Genomic DNA, 24,720 nt, shown 5'->3' on the forward strand with positions numbered 1-24,720 from the left:
TGTATTTCTCCTTGATATATCACTAACAGTTTTCAGATATATATCTCTCTCATTCTTCTCTCCCCTAAAGGTAAAATAAATCTAAGAGATCCTTGGCAACTCACTTGTCTTCCTCAAATTATGCAAATCCCATTAATTTATCCCAGTCTTAGCCAACATTTTCCCTGAAAGATAAAATAAATTTAGAAAGTACATTAAAATAAAGGTAAGGGGGATCCCTGGGTGGCGCAGAGGTTTGGCGCCTGCCTTTGGCCCAGGGCGCTATCCTGGAGACCCGGGATCGAATCCCACGTCAGGCTCCCGGTGCATGGAGCCTGCTTCTCCCTCTGTCTATGTCTCTGCCTTTCTCTCTCTCTCTCTCTGTATGACTATCATAAATAAATTTTAAAAAAATTTAAAAAATATATAAATAAATAAAAATAAAGGTAAGGAGCAGATGTCAAGAATGTCAGAGAGAAACTCAGTCATTTATAGACTACTACTCCTCAAAGGATATCCTAACAATGAGAAAATACATAAAAATCTGTCTGCCAGGCTTACTTAGTAATTTTTTTTTAAATGACAAAATAAGACTGGGCATATTTTAAGTTCTTATGTCATGATCAAAACTAGAGGATTAAAACATTTCATTGGCATATTTTAAGTGAAAATGATAAAAAATGAAGTAGCTTGTCCTAACAAGTGGGGAAACTTGAATATAAATTAGATTCAGATGACATGTAAAATTATTAATTAACATAGCTGTGATACTGGTTGTATAGAAGAATCTCATTCTCAGGAGACGGGTGATGACGTATTTAGAAGTCTCATGACTACAATTTACTTTCAAATCATACAGCCAAAACCAACAAAATCTACATTCTCATCTATAAATGAAAATAAAACAAACATGGCAAAGCATTAACAATTTTATTCAAGTGAAATGCATTTATTTACTATTCTTTCATTTATTTACTTCACTTATTTACTTTTCTGGATACTGAATACTTCTTTCTTTTTCGATACTGAATATTTTTCACTAAAAACAAAAACAAAAACAGAGAAAATAGCTTTCCTGACTTGCTGCCATACTAACAACTCACTGACTGGAGGAAATACATGTTTTCTCAGGACAATTTCACTTTAAAGTCTGGAATCCCAAGAACATAGTCAGTTTTGTTTTTAGGAAAATTTTAAAACTGTATGGTCATCCATAAACTCTTAAAAGTATTTCATAAATTGACAATATTTGAATTGATACAGAGCCCAATGTTTAGATAATGATTTCCACAGAGAGAAAATAATTCTCCTGGTCATAGACAAGCTATCCACATCCCTCACTAATTTACCAGCTCTCACCAACTAACAGAACAAATCTATGCCACTTGAAGAAAACACCTGAAGAAAACTCTTGAAGAAAAACACTTCCCTTTAGATCAGGCAAGAAGGGTCCTCTTCCTTGGGCTGCACAATTTAGAAGGTCTGGTTTCTTTGCTACACCCCTCCTCAGGGCCAAAAAGATATATTATCCCTTCTCTCCTCCAAAACATGCTCCAGGAATGCAGGAATTCTCTACCTAATACAGTCTCATACCTACCTGCGGAACCCATATGGGTCTATTCCCTAGGTTTATTCTCTCAAGGAATTCTTTGTAGGGCAAGGAATATATATTGCCAGTATGTGTTGCTTAGAACAAAGAGATGTGGCAAGGGAGGTGGAGCTTGTAGTGGAGGCTGAGAAGTCCATGTGTGTGTTCACGAGGCCCTTTAAAGTGCAGGATAAAACCAGGGCTGGAAGGGAAGTAGAATGGTCCACTTCTGTTGTATTCTGGATGTGGAACCCCAGAGAGTTCAAGAATTCTAATTCAAACCAGTGCTTCTGTTTGTCAAGGAAGAAGGAAAGAACATATTTAACAGTTTGTTGGCTTTATTTACAACTTTTAAATATTCTGACATACAATAATAAGAGCTTCCATTTGTCCTTTCTTTGAGACCCACAAATATTAGGTGACAAGTCTACATACAAAAGAAATGGTTATATAAGAAAAAAACAATAAAAAGGAAATAGGATCAGGGAATCATTTTTAGACTATACCACTAGAAAGCTAAGTAAACTTTACATTTGGGCCTCAGTTTCTACAAATGTAAACTTTAAACAAATTGATTCATGATTAAAACTACTTCTAGTTCTCAAGTTAAAAAAAAAAAAAGTCCTTAAAAAAAGGAATCATTAAACAAGCTGACTTAATAATTTATAAAACCAAAAAAAAAAAATTTATAAAACCATTTTCAAATTCATTGTCATATTAACCAGAAATTCCAAAAATGTATATCCACATATTACTGATGAGAAAACTATTAAGGAAGGTAATTTGCCTAAGACTCCTATGATAGTATGACAGGATCAGGACTTGAACCCAGTCCTCCAGACTCTAAATGCACTGCCTTTTCCACTTTATCAAAAAACTTCCACCTGAAAACCCTCTTCCAAAAGATTTGGTGTCCTACACCGAACTGAGAAACAAGTGACTAATACTAAGAACAAAGATAAAATTTTATATCTCTCTTTCATAAATAGCTCATTTCAACTTTCAAGTATTATACCTCAATTCAGTAAGATACAACTACACGAATAACTTGAAGAAAGTGCTAAAAGCACATGATATAAAGCAACAGAATCAACAATAGCACTGTTAGAAATAAAATCCAGCAACACTTTGGAAATCAGATTATCTAGGGGAAAAAATAGTACCAATTCATGTAGTACTACAGTTACCTAATGACTTAACCTGAAATTGTGTAAAATCATTTGTAATCAATATTAATGTAAATGATTAAAACAAGTAAAAATAGCAGATTATATGTTACAAAATCATAACTTCTTTATCTTTTCTCAATACCTACTTTTAGTCGATCTTTGTTCAAGTTTTAGGTCTGTGATTTATGAACTATGCTACCTTGAGTCCAGTTTCCTCGTTTATAAATTAAGATGCCACTATTAATATCATAAGATCATTGTGAAGATAAAATGTGGTGACATATAAAACGTACCCACTGAAATGCCTGGGAGAGGACAGGAGCTTACTAAGTAATTGCTGAATGAGTAAAAAAATTTTTTTCTTAAAAATTTGTTGAACTTATTAAATCAGTTAAGTATGCATTATTAGGAAATCTGAAATTTTATGTTTTGGATAGTCAATTATAAATCATTGCAATCTAGATTCCCTAGATAATTCCTAGCTACAAGAAGCAGAAAAGACTGAAGGGTAAGTTACTCAAACAGACTTTTTGTAAGACAAGGTAATAAAGTCATAAAATAGGCCCTTGTTGATTCATTTTTAATTCAATTTGCCAACATATAGTATAACACCCAGTGCACATATAATGTGTCTCTCCTTAATGCCTATCATCCCACCCACTCCCCTTCTGCAACCCTTTGTTTGTTTCCCAGAATTAGGAGTCTCTCCTGGTTTGTCTTCCTCTCTAATTTTTCACCCTTCCCTTATGGTCCCTTTCACTATTTTTTATATTCCACATATGAGTGAAACCATATGATAACTGTCTTTCTCTGATTGACTTATTTCACTCAGCATAATACCCTGCATCGATGCATTCTTTAAAGTTATATCTTCTAAATTGGCCTCATGACTTGTGGAAGGCAGAAAAATGACCCTTAAAGATATCAGCCTCCTAATCCCCAAATATGTGAATATGTTATTATAGTGCAAAAGGGAATTCAGATTGCAGATGAAACAGAGGAGATTATCCTAGATAGTCCAAAGACCCACCATGATCACAAGGGTCCTTATAAGTGGAAGACAGAGACAGAAGACAGTCATACAATGAGAGAACAGCTTGACCAGCCGTTGCTGGAAGGGGGCCATAAGCCACAGAAATGTGGGCAGCCTCCATACACTGGCAAAGGCAAGAAAATGGATTCTCTTGTACAGTTTCTAGGAAGGAATGCAGCCCTGCCAACACCTTGATTTTAGCCCGGTGAGATCCATTTTAGACCTCTGATTTCCAGGAATATAATATAATAAATTAATGTTGCTTGAAGACACCAAATTTGTGATAATTTGTTACAGCAACAATAAGAAACTGCTACATAACTACAGGTCACTTCCAGCTTTACTATTTCCTAACTCTAAGGCAACAGAGGACACTGTGGGCTCCAGAATCCTACTGCTCTATTTGAAACCTTGCTTTGCCATTTACTAGCTGTATGTCCCTGAACAAGCTATTTAACCATTCCATGCTTCTAGCTCCCATCTATAAAAAGAGTAAATGATAAGATCTACCTCACAGAATTGTTTCAATTAAATGAGAAAATATATGTAAAGCCCTGAATGTGAGTATAACTGCTCAGTGTTTATTGGTTATTAGTATGTTTATTATTATTATTCACAATTATACAAGCCTTAAAAGGAAAGTCTGTGTACTTACCTTAATTTTCTAGGAATCTGTCTAATCACGGGTATACACAACAATTTGTCTACAAAGGTGTTTATTATATTATCCAAGAATAATAAACTAGTTAAATAAATTATGGTACTTCTTCTGCATTATAAATAATTACGAAGTCATTAAAATGGCAGTGTAAGTCTTCCAATTAAGGCCAAGATGGAGTAACAGGAACTGGATTTACCTTCATACTTGAAACAACTGAAAAACCAGGCAAAATATGTAACACAACAGTTTTTAGACCCAGGACATCAATTAACCCAAGACACTGATCCCTGAGAGAAGGAAAACAAATAAGCTAAGACTGCCTCCTATCCCAGCTTACTTCAAGGAGAGGGTTTCCGAGCTGAGGGACAGGGAAGGAGGAAGCCACATACAATTTTACAGCCTCCTTCAGTTGAGGAGATAGAGCTGGAAGTCCAGGAAAGCCAACCCAGCCTGTTTGCAGGGGTAAGTTCTGGAGACAAGAGAGCCTCATGGGAACACCTCTGGAGAGCTTCAGAAGTCTCCTCTCAAAGGCTTTAGGTAAGTACTGATCAGTACTACTAGTTTGTGGAGAAACTACCCAAAGCCCAGAACAAACTACTTGAAAGCAGCTGACATCTCACTGGAACCAAGAATAGCTCATCTTCCCATCAGCCTGAGTGGAAAATCATGTATTTCACAAGGCATTGGACAGAGAACTCACAAGGCTATTGTGTCAGTAGTGGGGTAAAATTAACCCTAAAGATTGCTCTAGTCCAACATAACAAAGCCTAAAAACAAATCTTATACACATAAACCAATTTCAAAGTAACTGTATCCCAGAACAAAACTCAAGAGTATTTATAGAAATGTAGAAGTTTCCATCACTTAACAAGGTCAAATTCAAAATGTCTGGCATCCTTTCAAAAATTATCAGGCATGCAAAGCAGCAGAAAACACAAACCATACTGAAGAGAAAAATCAATCATCAAAAGTAGACTCAGAAATGACAACAATGATAGATGTAGTAGACAAGGATAGTAGCACAACTGTTATAATTATACTCCAAATATTCAGTAAGTTAGAGGAAAGATTGAGCATGTTAAGTAGAGACGCGTAAGACATTATAATGAATGAAAACAAGATTTAAGAAATACATTGGATGGGGATTACACAACAGAAGAAAGGGTGGTGAATATATTCTAATAAAAACTATCCCAAAACAGAACAAAAAATCCAAAATGAAAGGCAGAGTTTTGGTTTAATCAGACATAGATTTTTTTTTAATTCGTAAGCCACATCTTTGTGCATACACACGAAGGAAAATATAAGTGAAATAAATCGGTGAAGGTATTCCTAAAAACTGCTTCCAAATTCAAAGTCCTAATTCTTCATCACTTTTCCAGTTAGAGTCATCAATATCCAAGTTCTGCCACATAAAATTATCCTCCATGCCATGAGAAGTGCTAGTGATGAGAAGTCCTAAAATAACCTGTAATATCATGAAAAGCCTCTGCTGAGTCTCCTGAACATGGTTCTGTAAATATATAGAGATAATTTTCTTTGATTCTGGCTCTAGAAATATTGCCAGCACTTGGAACAATTGGTTTCTACCACTCTAAAAGAGTGCTCTCTGCTCCTGTCTCTGGGATTTCCTTCCATGCTGCTGACACTCTGACACTTTGAGTGCACATACAGGCGACTCCAATCACTTCACAACTGCCACCTCCCTAACAGAGATTATAAAATGCCATCAATTGAAAGATGTATCCCAGTTTCAGAGGTCTTAAAACATGAAAGATGTGAATCTTGCAGTAGTTGAAATAAAATGCTCTTAGTCCTAAAAAAAAAAAAAAAAAGGGTAGCCCTCATAAAAATGGTACATAAATGTTCGTAACACCTCTATTCACAACAATCTCAAACTAGAAACAATTATCTCCCAATAAGCAAATGGATAAACAAATTGCGGTATAGCCTTATAATGGAATACTATCTAGCAATAAAAAGGAACAAACTACTATACCTGCATCTACTGGATGAATCTCAAAGCAATTATGCTGAGTAAAAGAAACCAGATAAAAGAGAGAGCATGCTTTATTATTCCATGTGTATAACATTCTAGAAAATGCAAACTAATCTACAGTGACAGAAATGAGATCAGTGGTTATCTCTGGTGGGGCAAAGGGATGGAAAATGGAAGACAAGGGCAACAGGAAACGTTTTAGGGTGATGAGTATGTTCATTATTTTGATTGTGATGATGGTTTCACTGGTATATGTATGTCAAAATTTAGCAAACTGTACACTTTAAATATGTTCAGTTCATTATATGTCAGTTTAACAGCCAAAAATTTGATACAGAAAACAAATATGTAAATAGATACAACATAAGACTAAAAACATATACTGTGGGTCAGGATCTCAACTTCAAAAAATAAAAGACTGAAAGTATAGATCTCTCAAATATAAAAATAGATTATTTCTAGTTGGTGTGATGGGGGGTGTCTTTTATTGCTTGTACTTTCTAAATTTTTTCTAAGTACTTTCAATGAACATGTTTTACTTTTGTAGCTGTCAAATGTTTCTCTCTCTTCACATACTAGGTAGTCAGTAAATGCCAGAAATAATATTCATTATCAGATCTGAACTATTACAAATTCCCAAAGAAGAAACACACTAAAATATCCTACAAAGCTATATAAACTAGTATTTTTGTATCCACCACCATTTTTTATTATTTATATATCATATCTAGGCATATACTATTGACAATATATGATTTGGGAGGCTCATGCCTATTTATTATAAGGGTCTTATATCCCTTGTGAGTTACAAAAAAAAAAAAAAAGCAGAATGCCTCTACCATACTGTCTTGTATGTGTCAGGTATTAAAAATATACTTGTTGGATTCATCAATAAATGAATGTCTTATAGACAAAACTGTCTTAAAATTACAACTACCTCAGTGCTTAGCACGCAGCATGTTCTCAAAAGTTTGTATTCAACTTTTTGAGAAACTTAAATCCCTCTCTTCAATATATATTTAACTTAAATCAAATGCCAAGCAAGGATCATTTCTTACTTCACACAGCACAGCACCATGCAAAAATCACAGAGGTTGACAAAGTACTTATGAAACTGAATAAAAGATTTCCGGAATTTGTTCATATGATCACAAGCTTCCGAAACACAAAACATGGCTAAGAAATTACACAACAGTACTCTGAGAGGTCATGGCATTACATAGGATAAACAAAGCAAATGAGTTCTTTAAAGAAATGGCTGATTCCAGGCCTGAGGGAAATTAAAAACATCTTGCACCAGAAAGAAGACAAGGAATTAGAGACTGATGAGGACATGTTAAAAGGGCATGGAGTTGGCCTGAAAGCATTCTCACTGGCCGAATATTCAAAAAGAATAAGCAGGGCAGTGGCTTATAACATATTTAGTGTTTTCCTAAATCTAAGGGTCCAACCCTTGATAGAAAATTTCCACTTACTAATTACAAAGGGGAAAGGTACTTTTACTAAGTGATAATACTTAGCATCACCAATAATGGGACAAACTAACATCATGCCCCCAACGTAATTCAATAGAAAGAAGTACACAAAATCATCTATGCAGCATTCTTACCAAAAGGGAAAAAAAAATGTATGTTATATTATGAAGAAACAATTAGACAAATACAGGGTATTGGCTTGGACTTTTAAAAAATGTCAATTTTGTTCAGGAAAGAACAAAAAGGCCCAGAAAATCTGTATTAGGTTAAAGATTTAAGGAGACAGAAAAACTAAATGCACTGCCTGGCTCTTAATTGGATCCTGGATTTTGAAACAACAATACATCTCTAAAGAATATTATGGGATAATTTAAGAAATTTGAATTTGGACTGTGTAGTATTTATATAGGACTACATTGGATTAGCATGGTATTTACTATTACTACCTGTTAATTTCTTGATTGTGATAAAAGGCTTGCATTCTTATAGGAGACTATGCCTGTTCTGAGAAGAGCCATGTTAAAGTATTTGGGGGTAAAGTGTCATAATATGCCGTTACTGGTGATGCTAAATAATACCACTTCGTAAAAGTACCTTTTATTAAAAATAAAAATAAAACAAGAAAGCAAATTTGGTAAAAATGAACAATTAGTGAATCTATGTAAATAGGAATATGGATGTTCATTGTATTATTCTTTTACTTTTCTGTAAGTTTAAATTACCTTTACAAAATAAAAAGTTAGAAAAAATAAATGATACTTTCAAAATAAATAGTTTGGAGAAATTCATAATATTGACATTTCTAATATCACTGAAGCTAATTTGGAGCTTCTTTTTTTCTTGTAAAATAACAAAAGTATAGGCCTACCCTTAGAACTCTCCTTCTGTTTGTACTTTTAGTAACTTAGCATAGCACCTGATATATAAATAGCATGTGCTCAAGGAACATGTGTTGTTTCTGCTAAGCAATTTAGTAGTGGTCTGATTTTAGACAAGTCGTTTTCCCTCCCAACACTTCAAATACTTGATCTGCAAATTCTAGGTAATAATACTGATTTGTATACACCTCCCATTATTCCTAAAAGACTCAAATAATGTTAACAAAGACACTTTTTGAAATACCTTGAAAATTTTACTATCTCTTTCTCTAATCATGCTCTTAATGTTTAACCATATGAATTTTTTAAAAATTACGGGACACCTGGGTAGCTCAGTGGTTGAGTGTCTGCCTTTTGGCTCACTGAGTGATGCTGGGGGTCCCACATCGGGCTCCCTGCAGGGAAGTCTGCTTCTCCCTCTGCCTGTGTCTCTGCCTCTTTCTCTGTGTCTCTCATGAATAAAAAAAAATACTTCTTACTTTCATTTGAGGTATTTAGGGAAAAAAGTACTAGGAAATTTATTATCTAGCAATATCATCTTCTAAGTATATCTGTCAATAACTAGTAATGTCTTTTTGACCAAAAAAATAGTGCTCAAAGTTGAATACATCACACAATTTTGTAAGGGTTAAGCAATAGTTTGTAATAAATATATTAGCTCAAAAGAAAAAGGTCTGCTTTCTTAGATCTGCCATTTATAAAGCAATTGGACCTCAGACAGTTCTATATTATATGCACATATATTATTATATGTATATGAAGAATCAAATAATGACAGATTGCTAAAACATCATGTAACAAGGAGCTAACCTAGAAACTACAACACCTTTAAACAGGGTAGGTCAAGGAAATTAATTTTTTATTTGTAAATCACTCATTCCAAGTCACTTAGCTAGAGGGCTAAGGGAAAGTGCTGGAAACCTGTTCATTGAAACTGAATCAGAAATTAAAAGAAAACAGCTCTGAAATTATAATATAGATCAATAGGAAAGTATGACTTAATTTTCAATGTGAGCTTTTCAAAGGTAAAGGGTCATATTGTTCATTTTTGCAACTTCACGGCCAGCATAATCTTTTACACCTAGGAACATATAGTGAATTCTGAACAAATAAAAATAAAAAATGCAACACTTCCAAAACACAGATGTTATGTAAAACTTAGGATATACAATTTATACCTACATTTGGCAAATAACAATAAGGGTGCATTTTTTTAAGACTAAAGATATACGTAAAAACTTACGGCACATTAAAAGCTACAGACACCAAACAAAGAAACAAAAAAACCTCAAAACAACATATTTCTCAATTTGTAGACAACCACTTATAATTGTACTTTATAACACAATACAGTTAACGTAAGTGACCATACTGTGGTATCACTCTCATTTTTGATCACTCTTAAAACATTGTAGACTTTAAACTACAAAGGGAATCTGCTAACTAGTTAGCAAGTTATGACTTCTCTAATACTGTTTTTGCTTTTTACCCTATTCTAGGGTAAAATCGTCTCCAACTCTAAAATCCTATGATTTCATGAAATGGTCAATGAAAACCTGGACTGCTTTCAAGTATAGAAATACATTCATATAGAAAAAAAAAACTTGCTTTAAAGATTGTCCTTTCATAATTTGCAAAGTACTCCTCGCATAATAAATGTGCAACATATTATTTGCATAGTCGAGCATAGCAAATTACCAGATTTTATTTAAATGAAACTGCAATCCAAGTTTCCCAACTATGCACTTACTCTTTTCATGCATTACCCATGACGCATTGTGCTAAAATATTCCCTTAGTTTAAAATAATCTCAGCCCAAATACCCAAATGAAGAAATCTGATCACCCATACTGAAGTACTCCAAAACAACTGTGTATTCATGTTATCATAATAGGTATAAAGTCTGATGGCTCAGGAGCCCTAACACATTGTTCTCAATTTCAGACATTAATAAGTAAATGACTGAGTAGTCCCTAAGGTAGCTGGGAATGAATCGCAGCAATAAAATTAAATACAACAAAATTTTGTTAGACCTACTTTGAAGTTTGGCTTGGATCTCATGCTCTTCACATACTGCACTAATCCACAAATTTCTCACCAACTGCTGCTTCTTCCCCACCCCTGGAATTCACTTCCTGTTCACCTCTCACCCTTAAGTATGCGTGGTAGAGGTCAACAGCCTTAAAGCTACTGTTAAAGGACTAGAGTTTCTGTTACTCTGATTCTTGGCAGGCTGGGGCAGAGCTCAACTCTTCTCTAATACATAGTACATAGCTCAATAATTAAGATTGTATTTTAGAACTAGCTAATATTACACAAATTTCCCCATTCAAATAGAATATTTTAATCCCAAGGACATGACAGAAATATCAAAACCAAAAACTAGTCCACTTTAACGGAGCGGGGGGAAAAAAAACGAACTAAACGGGAAATTCCTGTACAGAATTTCTATTTTGTGTTTTTGGCTTAGACAACTAAGAATCTGAAACTTCTTATAAGCAATACCATGCCAAATGCATAAAGATTTAAGTAAACTCTGATAGAGGGATGGTATAAGATTAGTTCAAAGAGACAATCTAAAAATTCTTTCAAAGAGACAATCTAAAAATTCTTTAGCTTTTTCTCTTCTTTTTGTCTAGAGCATAAGTGGAATGACAAGTTTTTTAACTGTTCATATATCTGTTGCTTTTTTAACTTTGGAAAAGTTGCCACTGGGAGGAAAAAAAAGCCCAGCAATGAACTTGGGACCCTCTGAGTTCAAGGAGTATGAGCAACATACAGCGAATCTTTTTCTTTTTTTTTTTTTACATAGATTTTCCTGTCTTTAAAGATTTTATTTATTTTGCTTTAGTTTTACATAGATTTTCCTCTCTCTCTTTAAAATTATTTATTTACTTACTTACTTACTTACTTACAGGAGCACACCCGTGCATGACCGAGTTGGGGAGGGGCTGAGGGAGAGGGACTCTCAAGGAGATTCCATGCTGAATGCCAAGAGGGGCTTGATTCCACAACCCTGATATCATGACCTGAGCCAAAATCAAGAGTCCTATGCTTAAACAACTGAGCCGCCCAGGTACCGCTTCTTTTTTTTTTTTAAGATTTTATTTATTTATTCATGAGAGACACACACACAGAGAGAGAGAGAGAGAGAGAAAGAGAGAGAGGCAGAGACACAGGCAGAGGGAGAAGCAGGCTCCATCCAGGGAGCCCAGCGTGAGACTTGATCCAAGGTTTCCAGGATCAGACCCGGGCCGAAGGCAGCGCTAAACAACTGAGCCACCTGGGCTGCCCCCCTTCTCTTTTTTTTAAAAGAACTCTGCTTATACACAGAATTAGCTATGTTTCTGCTTAAGATAATTTTTATATATCTAATGTGTTCTGACAGATTTTTATGTAAGTGTTGATTCTTAGGTGTAAGAATAACTATTACACATTTGAACATACCAAGACCTCCCTATAAAACTCTTATTTCTCCTGATATTTTCCTAATCAAGCATTCAACCCCTATCACCATCGCCCTCTGGGGGCCAGAGGGAGAGCCATATAAATTAAAGAATTTCATGCTTAATAGACTACATTTCAACTATCTGGAAAATTTACTTATCTATAATAAATTCCTGACATTGCTGGATAGCAGAGAATTTGTCATATTTCTTTACCTTTCTTTATCATTTGTAATAACCACTGAGGAGCTAACTAGGCAATAGGAATGATGTGTCTTGCAATGAAACCCAAAATTACAACCACGGAGTCTTAAGAGTTGAAAACAACCTACCAACTTAGTCCATTTTACACCCATTACAGGAATTCTTTCTGTGACCCATCTGAGTCATTCTAATTACCTGCTTTCATTGGAAGGGATTTATTTCAAACTTCTTAATACCACATGATAATCTGCTTTTCTGTGACTTTCACTTAGTAGGCCTATTTCTGATCTCTGAAGTTCTTCAAACATTTGAAGATAATGATCAGGTTTACCTTTACGGCATTTGTTGTTATCATCTTATATGCAATTTTATTTAAAAAAAAAAAGAGACTCCATACTTTTGGAAGCAATAGCTATTTTGATTTACTTCTCTTTGCTTTGGGATTGTTTTTCCCTCTGGTAATGGATAAACTATTTGCCAACATAACCAGAAAACATGAGATGCATGTTCTTTTCCACCTAAAGATTCTAAAGCAGTTTTTTGCCTCACCAGTAGGGTAGACTTTTTGAAAGGGGTAGGAGTGAGTACGGAAGAATTGTTTAGTACACTATTACTATATAATACAACATATTTATTAACTTACTTTGAAGGAAAGTGAAAGTGGTTAAGACCATATATAATGGAATCAAACTTGTTTAAATCTAGTCTGGCCACTGGTTTATTTTCACTCTGGCTGTGTGACTTGGGATATATTACTTAACTCCTCTGTACCTCAGTTTCCTCCCATGGAAATTCAAGGAAATAACTATAACCAAATAAAAGGAATGTTGTGAGGGATGAAGGTGTTAATAATATGTTAAATATTTAGTATAGTGCTTAGTACAAAGTAAGTGTACTCTGTATTAGTCATTATAATTTTTTCTATTGCTGTGCATCTACATTAAATTGAATTATGGTAAAATATGTAAGAAAAATATAAAGACATTTTAATTAAACTTGATTCAGACTTTTCCAGATCTCCATAATAACTTTATTTTTTACATGGTACTTTAGCAACCTTACAATGGTAAACTACTCAGTCATTCAAAATCATTTTCAGCAAAACAGTTAATGACATGAAAAATGTCTGCAACACATTAATTGGAAGGTTAAAAAAGCCATTTGCCAAAAAGCATGAACTATTATTCTGATTTTCTTAAAAATGCAAAAATATGTCACTGGAGGACAGGGATGAGACAGACAACAGATCTCACTGGAAACTCATACAGCAAAACATCAACAGTGGTATCACTGGTAGTGACATTACAACTTATTTTCCATTTGTTTTCTACGTGGGCCAATTTTTTAATAACTATGTATTTTTTTATCAGAAAATAATCTTTTATAAAAAAAAAAACTGTCTTACATAGACTGTTCAAACCTGTCTTTCTCTTTCTTTAAAAGCCTATCAGTAATGTTAAGATCCCCTATATTCAGGAAGAAAATGAAATAAAAATTCAAGATACTAAAGAAAGTAATAAATTCATCAGAGTACAAAGCCCACAAGGAATTATGTGTAATTATGTATATCTTAAAGTTCTATTTTCTGTTTTGATTGCTATTTTAGCTATCCCACATATTTTTCTCTACCACTAAATTTTACATTAAATGTATAAACTTTGAGAGATCACATAATGTTCTATGTTATGTCTACTTCACTAATAAGACAAAAATGAAAGATTTTGTGCTACAAAATAGCAGAAATGTTTGTCATAAGGTAGCAATGAAAAGTTTATAGAATTATTTTCTCAAAATTCCTTTGCTCTAAAAATTACACATGAAAATAAGTCTAGTATTTTCTGTACTATGTTTTGTGAGCACTTATACTTAGGAACACTTGCTAGTTTACCTTTTTTCTTTTCCCTTTTTTAGTGGTAAAATTCTAGAGTCAATTATAGAAGAAATGTTATCAGCAATATTCACTGTTTTTAATGACTGACACAGATTTAAGAGTACTTACATCAAGACATTTGAAATTATATCCATGACCACCCCACCTCAGCTGGGAAATAAGAAAAAGCAAGGCTTAGAAGTATCCTTTACATATCCAACATTCTCACTGAAGCTTTCTAGAATTCTGAATAGAGTGCCATCATGAATTTTCACACATTAGTTTAAAGAATATCTTGTTTTCGCTATAACAAATTGTGTCTCATTGTTTGATTTTGATAAACCAAGATTTGTGCGCCCCTTTATTTTTTAATCTCTAAACGTCTATACATATTTAGCAATGCTAATTTAGTCTGAAATGAAATTACTTCAATTAAGACAGTTTAAAAAAACCTAAAAGAAAAAAATCTATTTCTATAGAATCTGAGGAAGGACCATAATAATGTAGAAGAGCTCCTTATCAATACATTTTTGCTATGTAATAACCATAACCATTCAGAACATGCCAAAAATTAAAGAATTTGTAAGCTCTGCCAAAATTTGTGAAACATTACATACATTAAATCATTTGATTTTTCACATATTTACAACATGTGACCTATAGTTCAGTACATATAAAATCTATATACAATTCATAAAACTCAATTGTAGTAATCCTCTACCTTCTCTACCAAATCCATCTCTCTTCTTCACCCTCACAATCAACAACTCCTCAAATACCATTCTTGGCACTAAGAATAACAGGAAACTTAAAAACAGCTTCTTAATAAGTCAAAAAAGTATCCCAAACCAATTGTCCTTTACTTACTTTTGAACATCTAATATAAACAAGAAGTTAGCAATACAAAGCAAATGTTGAAACAAAAAGGTAAGTACATTTAAACAAAGCCTTATGAATTTATCAGTTGAGAAAGATGATTTATGAAAGGTTGCTTAGGATGGGTCTGAAAAAATTTCTCTCAGATAATACCACCTACATGCTAGCATTGGAACTACTTCAGTTATTTATAATTACCCTTTATTCATTCTAAATCTGTAGAACATGTTTAGGAAAACAGGAATTAAAAAAAAATTAAATGATGAAAAGGCCCTAGAAAAGTAAAAAGTAAATAAATTTTGGGCTTCATACCTTCAAGTATATGCTAGACAAAATGACTAGTCCAATTAGTCAGAAATCTACATATTACGCGGATAGTTGACCCCAGGTTCAAGCAGTAGAGGTTTTTCCCAGGGTCTTTCTAAAGAAGATGCTTGATCCTCTTCCAGTAGAGGGAGCAAAATCATAATATTCTACTCAGGCCACAAAAATAGGAGGGAGGATTTAAGAGTGCCTTTTAAGTATCTTAAAATCTATCTAGACATTTCAAAAAATGTACTGAAAATACCATTTGAAACAGAAGTAAAATCAAGCTAAAGACAAAGATAAAGATTTTTATCTTCTTCAAACATTTCAAGGCATTGAAATGAATAAATGGTCCCTAAATGTTTAATTTCAAGTACTGTGATATATTACATTGTCCATCAGATCTCACAGGTAACCAAGGTACTGAAGCATTTTAGGAATCCTTAATATAACAAGATTTCAGACAAATGGTAGTATGTTACATTAAATACATTTTTATTATAGAAACAACACAGTAATGTGACAATAACTACAGAAAACAAAGGAAAGTATAATGGCAAGACCCTAAAACAACCTATCTCCTTTCAGTATTTTTTTCCATATGCATATTTTCATACTACTATGAAAAAAAGTGTAACTATAATAACATTAATTGCTTACTATATGCTAAGCACAGTTCTAAGTACTTTCACATATTATAACCCTTTTAATCCTTATCAAAACCTTATTAAGTAGATCCTGTTATGATTCCACATTTAAAAGATGAAGCAAACGAGACACAATGAAATTATCTAACTGGTTAAAAGTCACAGAGCTAATAAGTAACAGTAGCCAAGATTCTAAACCAGGTAGTTTGGTACCTGAGCCTGTACTCTTAAGCGCTTTACTGTGATCTTAATTTTGAATTATGCTTTTCCCCCGTCACTAACATATTGTCAGTGTTAGTCTTCAAACATTTTTTTTTAAAAAGATTTTATTTATTCATAAGAGGCAGATAGAAAGAGAGAGAGAGAGAGAGAGAGAGGCAGAGACACAGTCAGAGGGAAAAGCAGGCTCCATGCAGAGAGCCTGACGTAGGACTGGATCCTGGGTCTCCAGGATCACGCCCTGGGCCAAAGGCGGTGCTAAACCGATGAGAACCCGGGCTGCCCAGTCTTCAAACTTTTTAATGCCTGTTAATATTCCAACTAATATGTTATGATAAAATTCGCTGCTTCCAGTTGTCCTGTATAGTGTAAGATAAATATCTCTGGGTTAATATTACTTTTGCTATGCTTGGGGTATTGTAATACAGTATTTTTACATTCAAATTCACTACCAAACTATATTTTAAAATATTTGAATCAAATAACAAAGCTGGGATCCCTGGGTGGCGCAGCGGTTTGGTGCCTGCCTTTGGCCCAGGGCGTGATCCTGGAGACCCAGGATCGAGTCCCACATTGGGCTCCCGGTGCATGGAGCCTGCTTCTCCCTCTGCTTGTGTCTCTGCCTCTCTCTCTCTCTCTCTCTCTCTGTGACTATCATAAATAAATAAAAATTAAAAAAAAAAAAAAAAAACAAATAACAAAGCTATATAAATTCTCACTTCACCATAAATTTGCCAGCATTAAGCATTAACAATTTTTTCTAATACATAAAAATAAAATCATGTTGCAAACTGAATTATTAGTTACATATTATTCTGAATGTTGTTTATTAACTCAATTTACCCTTCTGTGAATTCTAGATCCCATGCTTTAACTAGTTATCAAGTAAAGTCCTAAAAGTTTGCTTATCAATTTATATGAGCTTTTTGTAGGAATATTAACATGAAGTCCATTATATTTGTGATAAAATGTTTTCAGTCTATTGTTGACCTTTTAATTGTGGTTAAGTTTTCATTTTTGATAATAAATCATTCTGTTAAAAGCAATTATAATTGAAAGTTACAAAAAAGGTCTTAAAACTTTATAATTTTCTACATATAGAAGTTAATGTATTGCTTTGAGCACATCAGTAAATCACTTTCAAATATAAAATTGTTAAAGCAATAGAAACCAATGTCAAAATATGCCTGAGTTTGGAGAAGTCTGAGATGTGTCTCACATAAAATTAACTCAATGAGTAAAAGCCCATCCTACCCCAAATCACCAAAATAAAAGAGCTACATACCTGTCGCTGTAAATAAAGGCGATTTCTGTCATGTAAATGCTGATGATTGGAAAGGGAGGAGTGCCAACTCCGAGCCTGACCATGCAGCTGAGTTTGAGCCATATCCGAAGGCCGAGTTACAAGATGTGAAGTCAACTGCCGTTCAAGGTCATGATCTAAAACATGACTTGAATGATCTTGTCCAAATGCTGCCTCATCAAATTGGGGAAGGAGACCCTCCTGAAGGAGGTCTTCTGGGTCAAGTCCTGTGAATGGCTCAGTTTGAGATTCCACTTGATGAAGTAAATTCTCTTCTAAAGATGAAAAGCCATTAGTTTCTACGTGATCATTGAAATGGCCCATTTGAGTTCCTGAGTCAACAGGATCTGGGAAGTTCATGTGCACAGGAGATAATTTTGAATTGCTATAATTACCCTGAGGATGTGATGAATGCAACATTTGGAAATTATTTGAATTCAACGATGTATTGGTATTTAGCAAATGCTGAGTGGATTCTTGCTTGATTCCTCTATGAGGTGAAAAGGAGTTACTTCCGGTAAAATCAGATAAAGTCTGATTTGTATGATTAGGTGCAAGCACTGCAGAGGCCTGCAGAAGATTGTTTGGTGAGACATGATTACTGGAAAAGGAATAATGTGAAGAAAACTGCTGTGAATTACTGACAGAACAAGAAGTCATATTTGGAGAAGGTCCATTAAAATTCCCTTCTTGATGGTTGCTACACTTGAGGAAGTGAACTGAAGGATTTGAAGTTTGGGAAAATTGCTGCATTGAAAGAGACTGTTGTGATGTAGATGCATTAGTGATTTGTGATGGGTGGTTAACACTGACTCTGTGTGGACCAGAAACATTAACATCCATAAAATTTTTAGACTGGCTGAGAGAATTCTGCCCTGGGTTAAGATTATTTCTGTTTTGTTGTGAGCGTAGTGAAGTGCACTGTGTTTGTTGTTCACTGGCCTGAAATAAGGCAAAGTCATGGTGTACCACAAAGCTTTTGTTTTGATGCATAGAGTGAGAATGTCCTTGTTGGTGAAAAGGAGACCCATTTTGATTGGAAATGCTGGTAGCTGTCTGATGGCCCCACATTGGACTGCCATCTGCTACATCTGGAAACAAACCATTGGGCTGGTTTTGGGGGTGAATCGGGGAACAATTAAACTGAGAGTGTGGAGATAACACATGTTCAGCTGGGCTACCGAAAGGCTGATTGACTTGGTGAAATTTCATTGAATCAAACTGATTTAACTGCTCATAATCAGTTATCTTCTGATGTGTTGGAGTACCCTGAACATGGTTCAGTGAATCTATGTGCAAAGGTTCAAATTCTGCACCCAAGTTCAATTCATCAACTAGTGAAACAGGTCCTGGCTGTACAAATGCGTCATCTGACAAACCTTCTAAGGTCTCACCAAAAAGATTGGCATCATCAAAAAAGTCCATCATTGGATCTGTCATCTTGAAAAATCCAGTGACAATCTGCGCTGCTTACTCCGAATGAAGTATATTCGGCTTCTCTGTAGTGGATATTATTGGATCATTTCCAAAGGTCATCAACTAATCCGAAACAGGTCAATGTTCATTATTGCTCTAGATAATGACATGTCATGAAGTGTCAGAATCCTAGGAAAATAAAAAAAACAATTAAAGTTTAATGATGAGTATTTATTAAAGTTCTCCAAAGTTTATATATGATTTAAAAAATATACAATCTCAGTGTACAGTATTTTTTGGTAGAATGATTAAAAAATTGCAAAAAGCTCATTGATATTCCCTACAAGGAAAAAAATTCTGGTGCATGGGACATGACTGTATGCATTTAAAAGTAATAAGGTATATTACTTCACTTTGATGTAAATATATATATACTTACACATATATATATATTTAGACATATATATATTTTTTTCTTTTTTTTTTTTAAAGTAGGCTCTACACCTAGCATGGACCCCTATGCAAGGCTTGAACTCACAACCATGAGATCAAGACCTGAGCTGAAAAAAAAAAAGACCTGAGCTGAGATCATGTGTTGGACGCTCTACTGACTGAGCCACCCAGGCACCACCAAAGCTCATGTATTTTGATGACAGAATGCAAACTTGAGAATGGTATGTCAGACTCTCACCTATACCATGAAATGACCATCACAGCCCAGCAGCTCTGGCATGTTTAGATAGCTGCTACCAGACCTTCTCAGATTAAGAAGTGTGTTGTGATATTTTGCTGTAGACCTCTTAAGCAGATAAATCTTATTTTTTATATAGAACATGTGGAAATACATCAAGAAGAACAATTGTATGGGTGTCTGGGCAGCTCAGTCAGTTGGATGTCCGATTTTTGGTTTCAACTCAAACCAAAAGAGTTTGGTCTCAATCTCGTGGTTGGGGGATAAAGCTGTGTTGGGCTCTGCGCTCAGTGTGGTGTCTGCTTCAGATTCTCTCTCCCTCTTCCTCCCATTCACTCTTTCTCTCTTAAATAAATAAATACATAAAATCAGAAGAAGACGACGACGACATTATTATTATTATTGTATGAAGTCATATTAAACCAGGCCAAATGAGATGAGTTAGTCATCTGGTCAGGTGACAGACAATGCAGACAGGTGATATGTTGGGTATGTTCCCACATATTGCTACCATGGTTGTGGTGCTCATCTCTATGGAAGATCAGCCTTCCTTTTTTTTTTTTTTTGGATCAGCCTTCCTAAAGCCAACTGATTTTGATATTTATGCAGCAAAAGCAAGGACCTTCCTGTTAATGGTTATATACATTACTCTGTCCCTAGTCTCTCCCCAGCCTCATTAAATCATTTGGAATATATATATTGCTTATTTACTAAACAGAATAAATAAATGTATGGTGATAATCAAGCTGAGGCAAAAATAAACAGTAGTTTGAGCTAAGCAATGAATTAGTCTTATAGTGTTTAAAGAAAGAGATATATTTATGTGAATATATGTATACACACACATACATGCTATTTATGTGTGGAAAGGATCTAATAGGTTACTTGTTAATATGAAATGGTTGGCTCATTTTGTTCTAGGCCTGTATTATTACAAACATTTTTAACAGGTAATTTATGGCTCTGTCCTATCGTCTTGCATAGAGAATCACAAATGGAGGTTCCTGTTCCTCTACATATTAGTTTATTTAAAAATTAGCAAAGGCCTAAGAAACTTTTTCAGAATTTCTTTTTTGAGAGGTCGGTATCAGGAAATAAAAATTTCCTTAATAAAATGCTGGTTTTTTTTTAATTATTTAAGATTTTATTTATTTATTCATGAGAAACAGAGAGAGGCAGAGGGAGAAGCAGGCTCCCTATAGGGATCCTTATGTGGGACTAGATCCCAGGACCCTGGAATCACAACCTGAGCCAAAAGAAGACACTCAACCACTGAGCCACCCAGGCACCCAAATGCTCACTGTTTTAATGTAGAAATATTTCTGAAAAATTCTGAGAAAAACTACCAAAGTCCATATTAATTTTAACTGGAAACTGACTTATTATCAATTACATTAGTATGTACCTAAATCCTTTAACAAACATGACTTTAGAAGTAAAATACAAAAAGATTATTTTTCCAGATCTTATAATTGTGAGACAGAGCAGATGAAGGGCTATGTAGTCTGAATTGAACAAAGCCCTTAGCAAAACAGAAGGTAGGTTAAATCACTCCTCTGGAACGTATCTTAATTTCTGCTTCAGATTCCAGACTAGGGAATATTTATGTACACCTAAGTTATTAATCAGGAAAGTAATATTTTATGTTTCTATATGGTTGTATGATTGTCAAGAGGAACACAAAAAAAGAAATATAATGAAAGTTACCAAGTCCAGTATGTCATCAAATATGAGGCACATTAGTTGATACAACATGAAAAAAAATATTGCCAGACTGGCATTATACCATTTCAAAGGTGTTTAGACTTAATCTTATTCCAAAGGATTTGGCAATTTCTTCCCCCTTGAGGTACTCTGCTTGATCCAAAAATACTTGATTGTTGCTCTGTAAGTAAATGTGAATTGCTGTCATTTCTTCCACAAAAATTTTTGCTTCACTAATATTAAATTTATGCTTTGTGACCCTGTTTCTGTGCCTCTGCATAATCAACAGCTTTTTGGTTAAATACTTGAAAAGTGTATTTATTTAAAGATATTTTAGGGGCACCTGGGTGGCTCAGGTCGTTGAGTGCCCAACTCCTGATTTTGGCTCAGGGTGATCTCACAGTTGTGAGTTTGAGCTTGTGTTGGGTTCTTTGCTGGGTATGAAGCCTACTTAATAAGAAAAAAGATATTTTAAATAACAAACATGTGTAGTACTAATGTACACAGCCCATCCGAAGTGATGATAATATAAATAACTATAGGGCAGCCCTGGTGGCGCAGCGGTTTGGCGCTGCCTGCAGCCCGGGGCATGACCCTGGAGACCCTGTCGGGCTCTCTGCATGGTGCCTGCTTCTCCCTCTGCCTGTGTCTCTGCCTCTCTCTCTCTCTGTGTGTCTCTATGAATAAATAAATAAAGTCTTTAAAAATGTATATATATATATATATATATAAATAACTATGACTACATGTGTGTACGCACAGACAACTTGCTCCATGATCCCCACGTGACAGATACTGAGACACATGCCAATTTCAGAGATTTTTTTAAGATTATTTATTTGGGAGAGAGTGAGAGCAAATGGAGAGAGAGAGAGAGAGAGAGGGGAATCTCAAGCCGACTCCAGACTGCAGAGACTCACATAGGGCTCAATCTCGACCCGAAGATCACAACCTGAGCTGATATCAAAAGCCAGACACTTAATTGACTGAGCCACTCAGGCACCCCACCAGTTACAGAGATATTAAAAGTGGGGAAAAAAATATACATCTTAGAATGATTAAAGTAATTTCTTGAATAATTAGAATGTATTAAGAGTTCAGAACCCACAACTATAAAAATCTACTGCCCAACTGAATGTTGAAAGTAAATTATTGGAAAGATAAGACATTAATCCATATATTTCTATTTATTGTGATTAACAGTGAACTTAAACACAAATAGAAAACATTCTGAATTTATAAAGATTTGCTACATGCCTATGCACTCCTTTTATTCCTAAAAAACAGTTAAAGAATCTTTAGGAGATTGCCCTGGAAAGAAATATACGATGCATCGGAGCAGTAATAATAGTCCATACAGGAAAGAAGTGGTATTGTCCTCGAATTTTTGTCCATGATGGCAAATGGTGCTCAAGTGGAGTGTTTTCTACATTTATGTAACCCGAGGCTTACCTAAAATATGAGAGAGGTAAAGAAATTTTAATTAAGAAAACAGTTTTGTGGGACGCCTGGGTGGCTTAGTGGTTGAGCACCTGCCTTCAGCCCAGGGCGCGATCCTGGAGTCCCGGGATCAAGTCCCACATCAGGCTCCCTGCATGGAGCCTGCTTCTCTCTCTGCCTGTGTCTCACATGAATAAATACAATCTAAAAACAAACAACAAAAAAACAGTTTTGCTATTTTTTCACTCAATAAACATTTATTGATAAAGAACTTCCAGGCCCTTAGATGATGAGTTATAATTGATCTCTGAAAGAGAATTTAGACATGTAACTAGAACATAATCAGTACATGCTACTTGTGCTTTGCTAAAGTCAGTACAAAAAAGGAACACCTCATGGTTAAGAAAATGAATATAGACACCAATACTATGTTAAGAAGAGACACATTCCATTTGTGACAAGGTATTTGTAAGTAGTCAACTTAGTTATAAAAATAGAGACTAAAGGCAAACAATGAAAAAAATGCCCATAAAATCTCATGAAACCTTGTTTTTTGATTTGAACAGTTTATTCTACAACTGACACAATGCTCCTTAAGTTCCACTTAAAGATCTATTGCTGTAATTCATTCTATAAAGGTACCATTTTCTAACTTTACGAAAATAGCACGTCAATCTAATTTAAACTTGCTATTTAATTAGGCAAATACTTATGGACTGTCCACTACATCCCAAAGCAACTTTGTGGAAACTACAAAAGTTTCTACCCTCAAGAAGTTAAGAATCTAAATGGAGGCAGGGAATAATGTACCAGAAAAGCACATTACATATTGAATAAAATACGATAATTATGGCCTAATAGAGGTACAAGTTCATCTGCAAGATAACTTGTAAAGTTAAAAGAACATACTTGGCAAGTTACTTAGGAAAAGCTTCTTCCAACAGTTCACCTTTGAGGGAGTCTTCTAAAAGGATTAGAAGGGAAGGCCAAAGACTTCAGGAATAAGGTTGGAGCAGCAAGAGAGGAAGTTTTAGGGAACAGGACAACTGTTGCAGTGGGTATACAAAGGGAGAAAAGTAGAAAATAAAGGCAAAAATGTAAGCTGGAGCCCTGCTGTAGGGAACTTTATCAATTGAGCACAGTAAAATAATATCTGGGGGAAAGAATTCTTCTAAGGCCGAGATGAGTGTTTAGAATCAAAATAAAATTACTTCTTGATCTTCATTTCTACATTTATTGGATGCAGATGACATGAGTACTATACTGTCTGTCCTATACCTTCTGTCAATAGGACAGAAGAATCCCTGCCTTCCCAAAGGTCCTAATCCAGAGGGGAAGAAAACACAAAAAATAGTGGCATATGCCTTAGCAGAGATGCATACATGGCACTATGTTATGGTAGCACAGATTAGATTGTAATTAATTATTTCTGGGAAAGATGAGTAAAGGCATAGAGATGCGGTAACATTTGAACTAGGCCTTCAGAGTAAAAATAAAATTACTGAGCATGTTCCCAAACAGGATATATATACATATATACATACACACACACCTTCTTCAGTGGTAAGTTGACATCCTGAATGTCTAAGACATCTCTATATTCTCCAAATAAATCCCTCAATATTTTTCTACTAAATGAATTAGTCTTCTCGGTTAAGTTCCACACATTGAGTTACAGCATTGAGCTCTACCAAATTATTCAGTTTTCTATTAGACATCTCTTCAGCATTTCTGTACAGTATTAAATTTGTGCTACATTAATTTTTACTTTATTATGAGCTACTCATAACTATTTCAAATTTATACTTGGAGAAAA

At 34.6% G+C, this 24,720-nt stretch overlaps 1 protein-coding gene across 7 annotated transcripts in view; it reads right to left on the minus strand.

Annotated features, from left to right (window-relative positions):
* The window catches only part of CHD9 (chromodomain helicase DNA binding protein 9), a 223,650-nt gene that overhangs the window by 128,096 nt on the left and 70,834 nt on the right, over window positions 1-24,720 (minus strand). For 6 of the 7 annotated variants that reach the window (XM_038531048.1, XM_038531052.1, XM_038531050.1 and 3 more), the window contains exon 2: window positions 17,636-19,258. In XM_038531048.1, the coding sequence (XP_038386976.1) occupies window positions 17,636-19,093 (1,458 nt within the window). In that variant the 5' untranslated portion in view covers window positions 19,094-19,258. Of the gene's footprint in view, window positions 1-10,819; window positions 10,871-17,635; window positions 19,259-24,720 lie in introns of those variants that run through there. The other variant, XM_038531054.1, reaches the window with a different exon arrangement.

The sequence above is a fragment of the Canis lupus genome, chromosome 2, assembly GCF_011100685.1.
Source record: "Canis lupus familiaris isolate Mischka breed German Shepherd chromosome 2, alternate assembly UU_Cfam_GSD_1.0, whole genome shotgun sequence".
NCBI classification, from domain to species: Eukaryota; Metazoa; Chordata; class Mammalia; order Carnivora; family Canidae; genus Canis; species Canis lupus.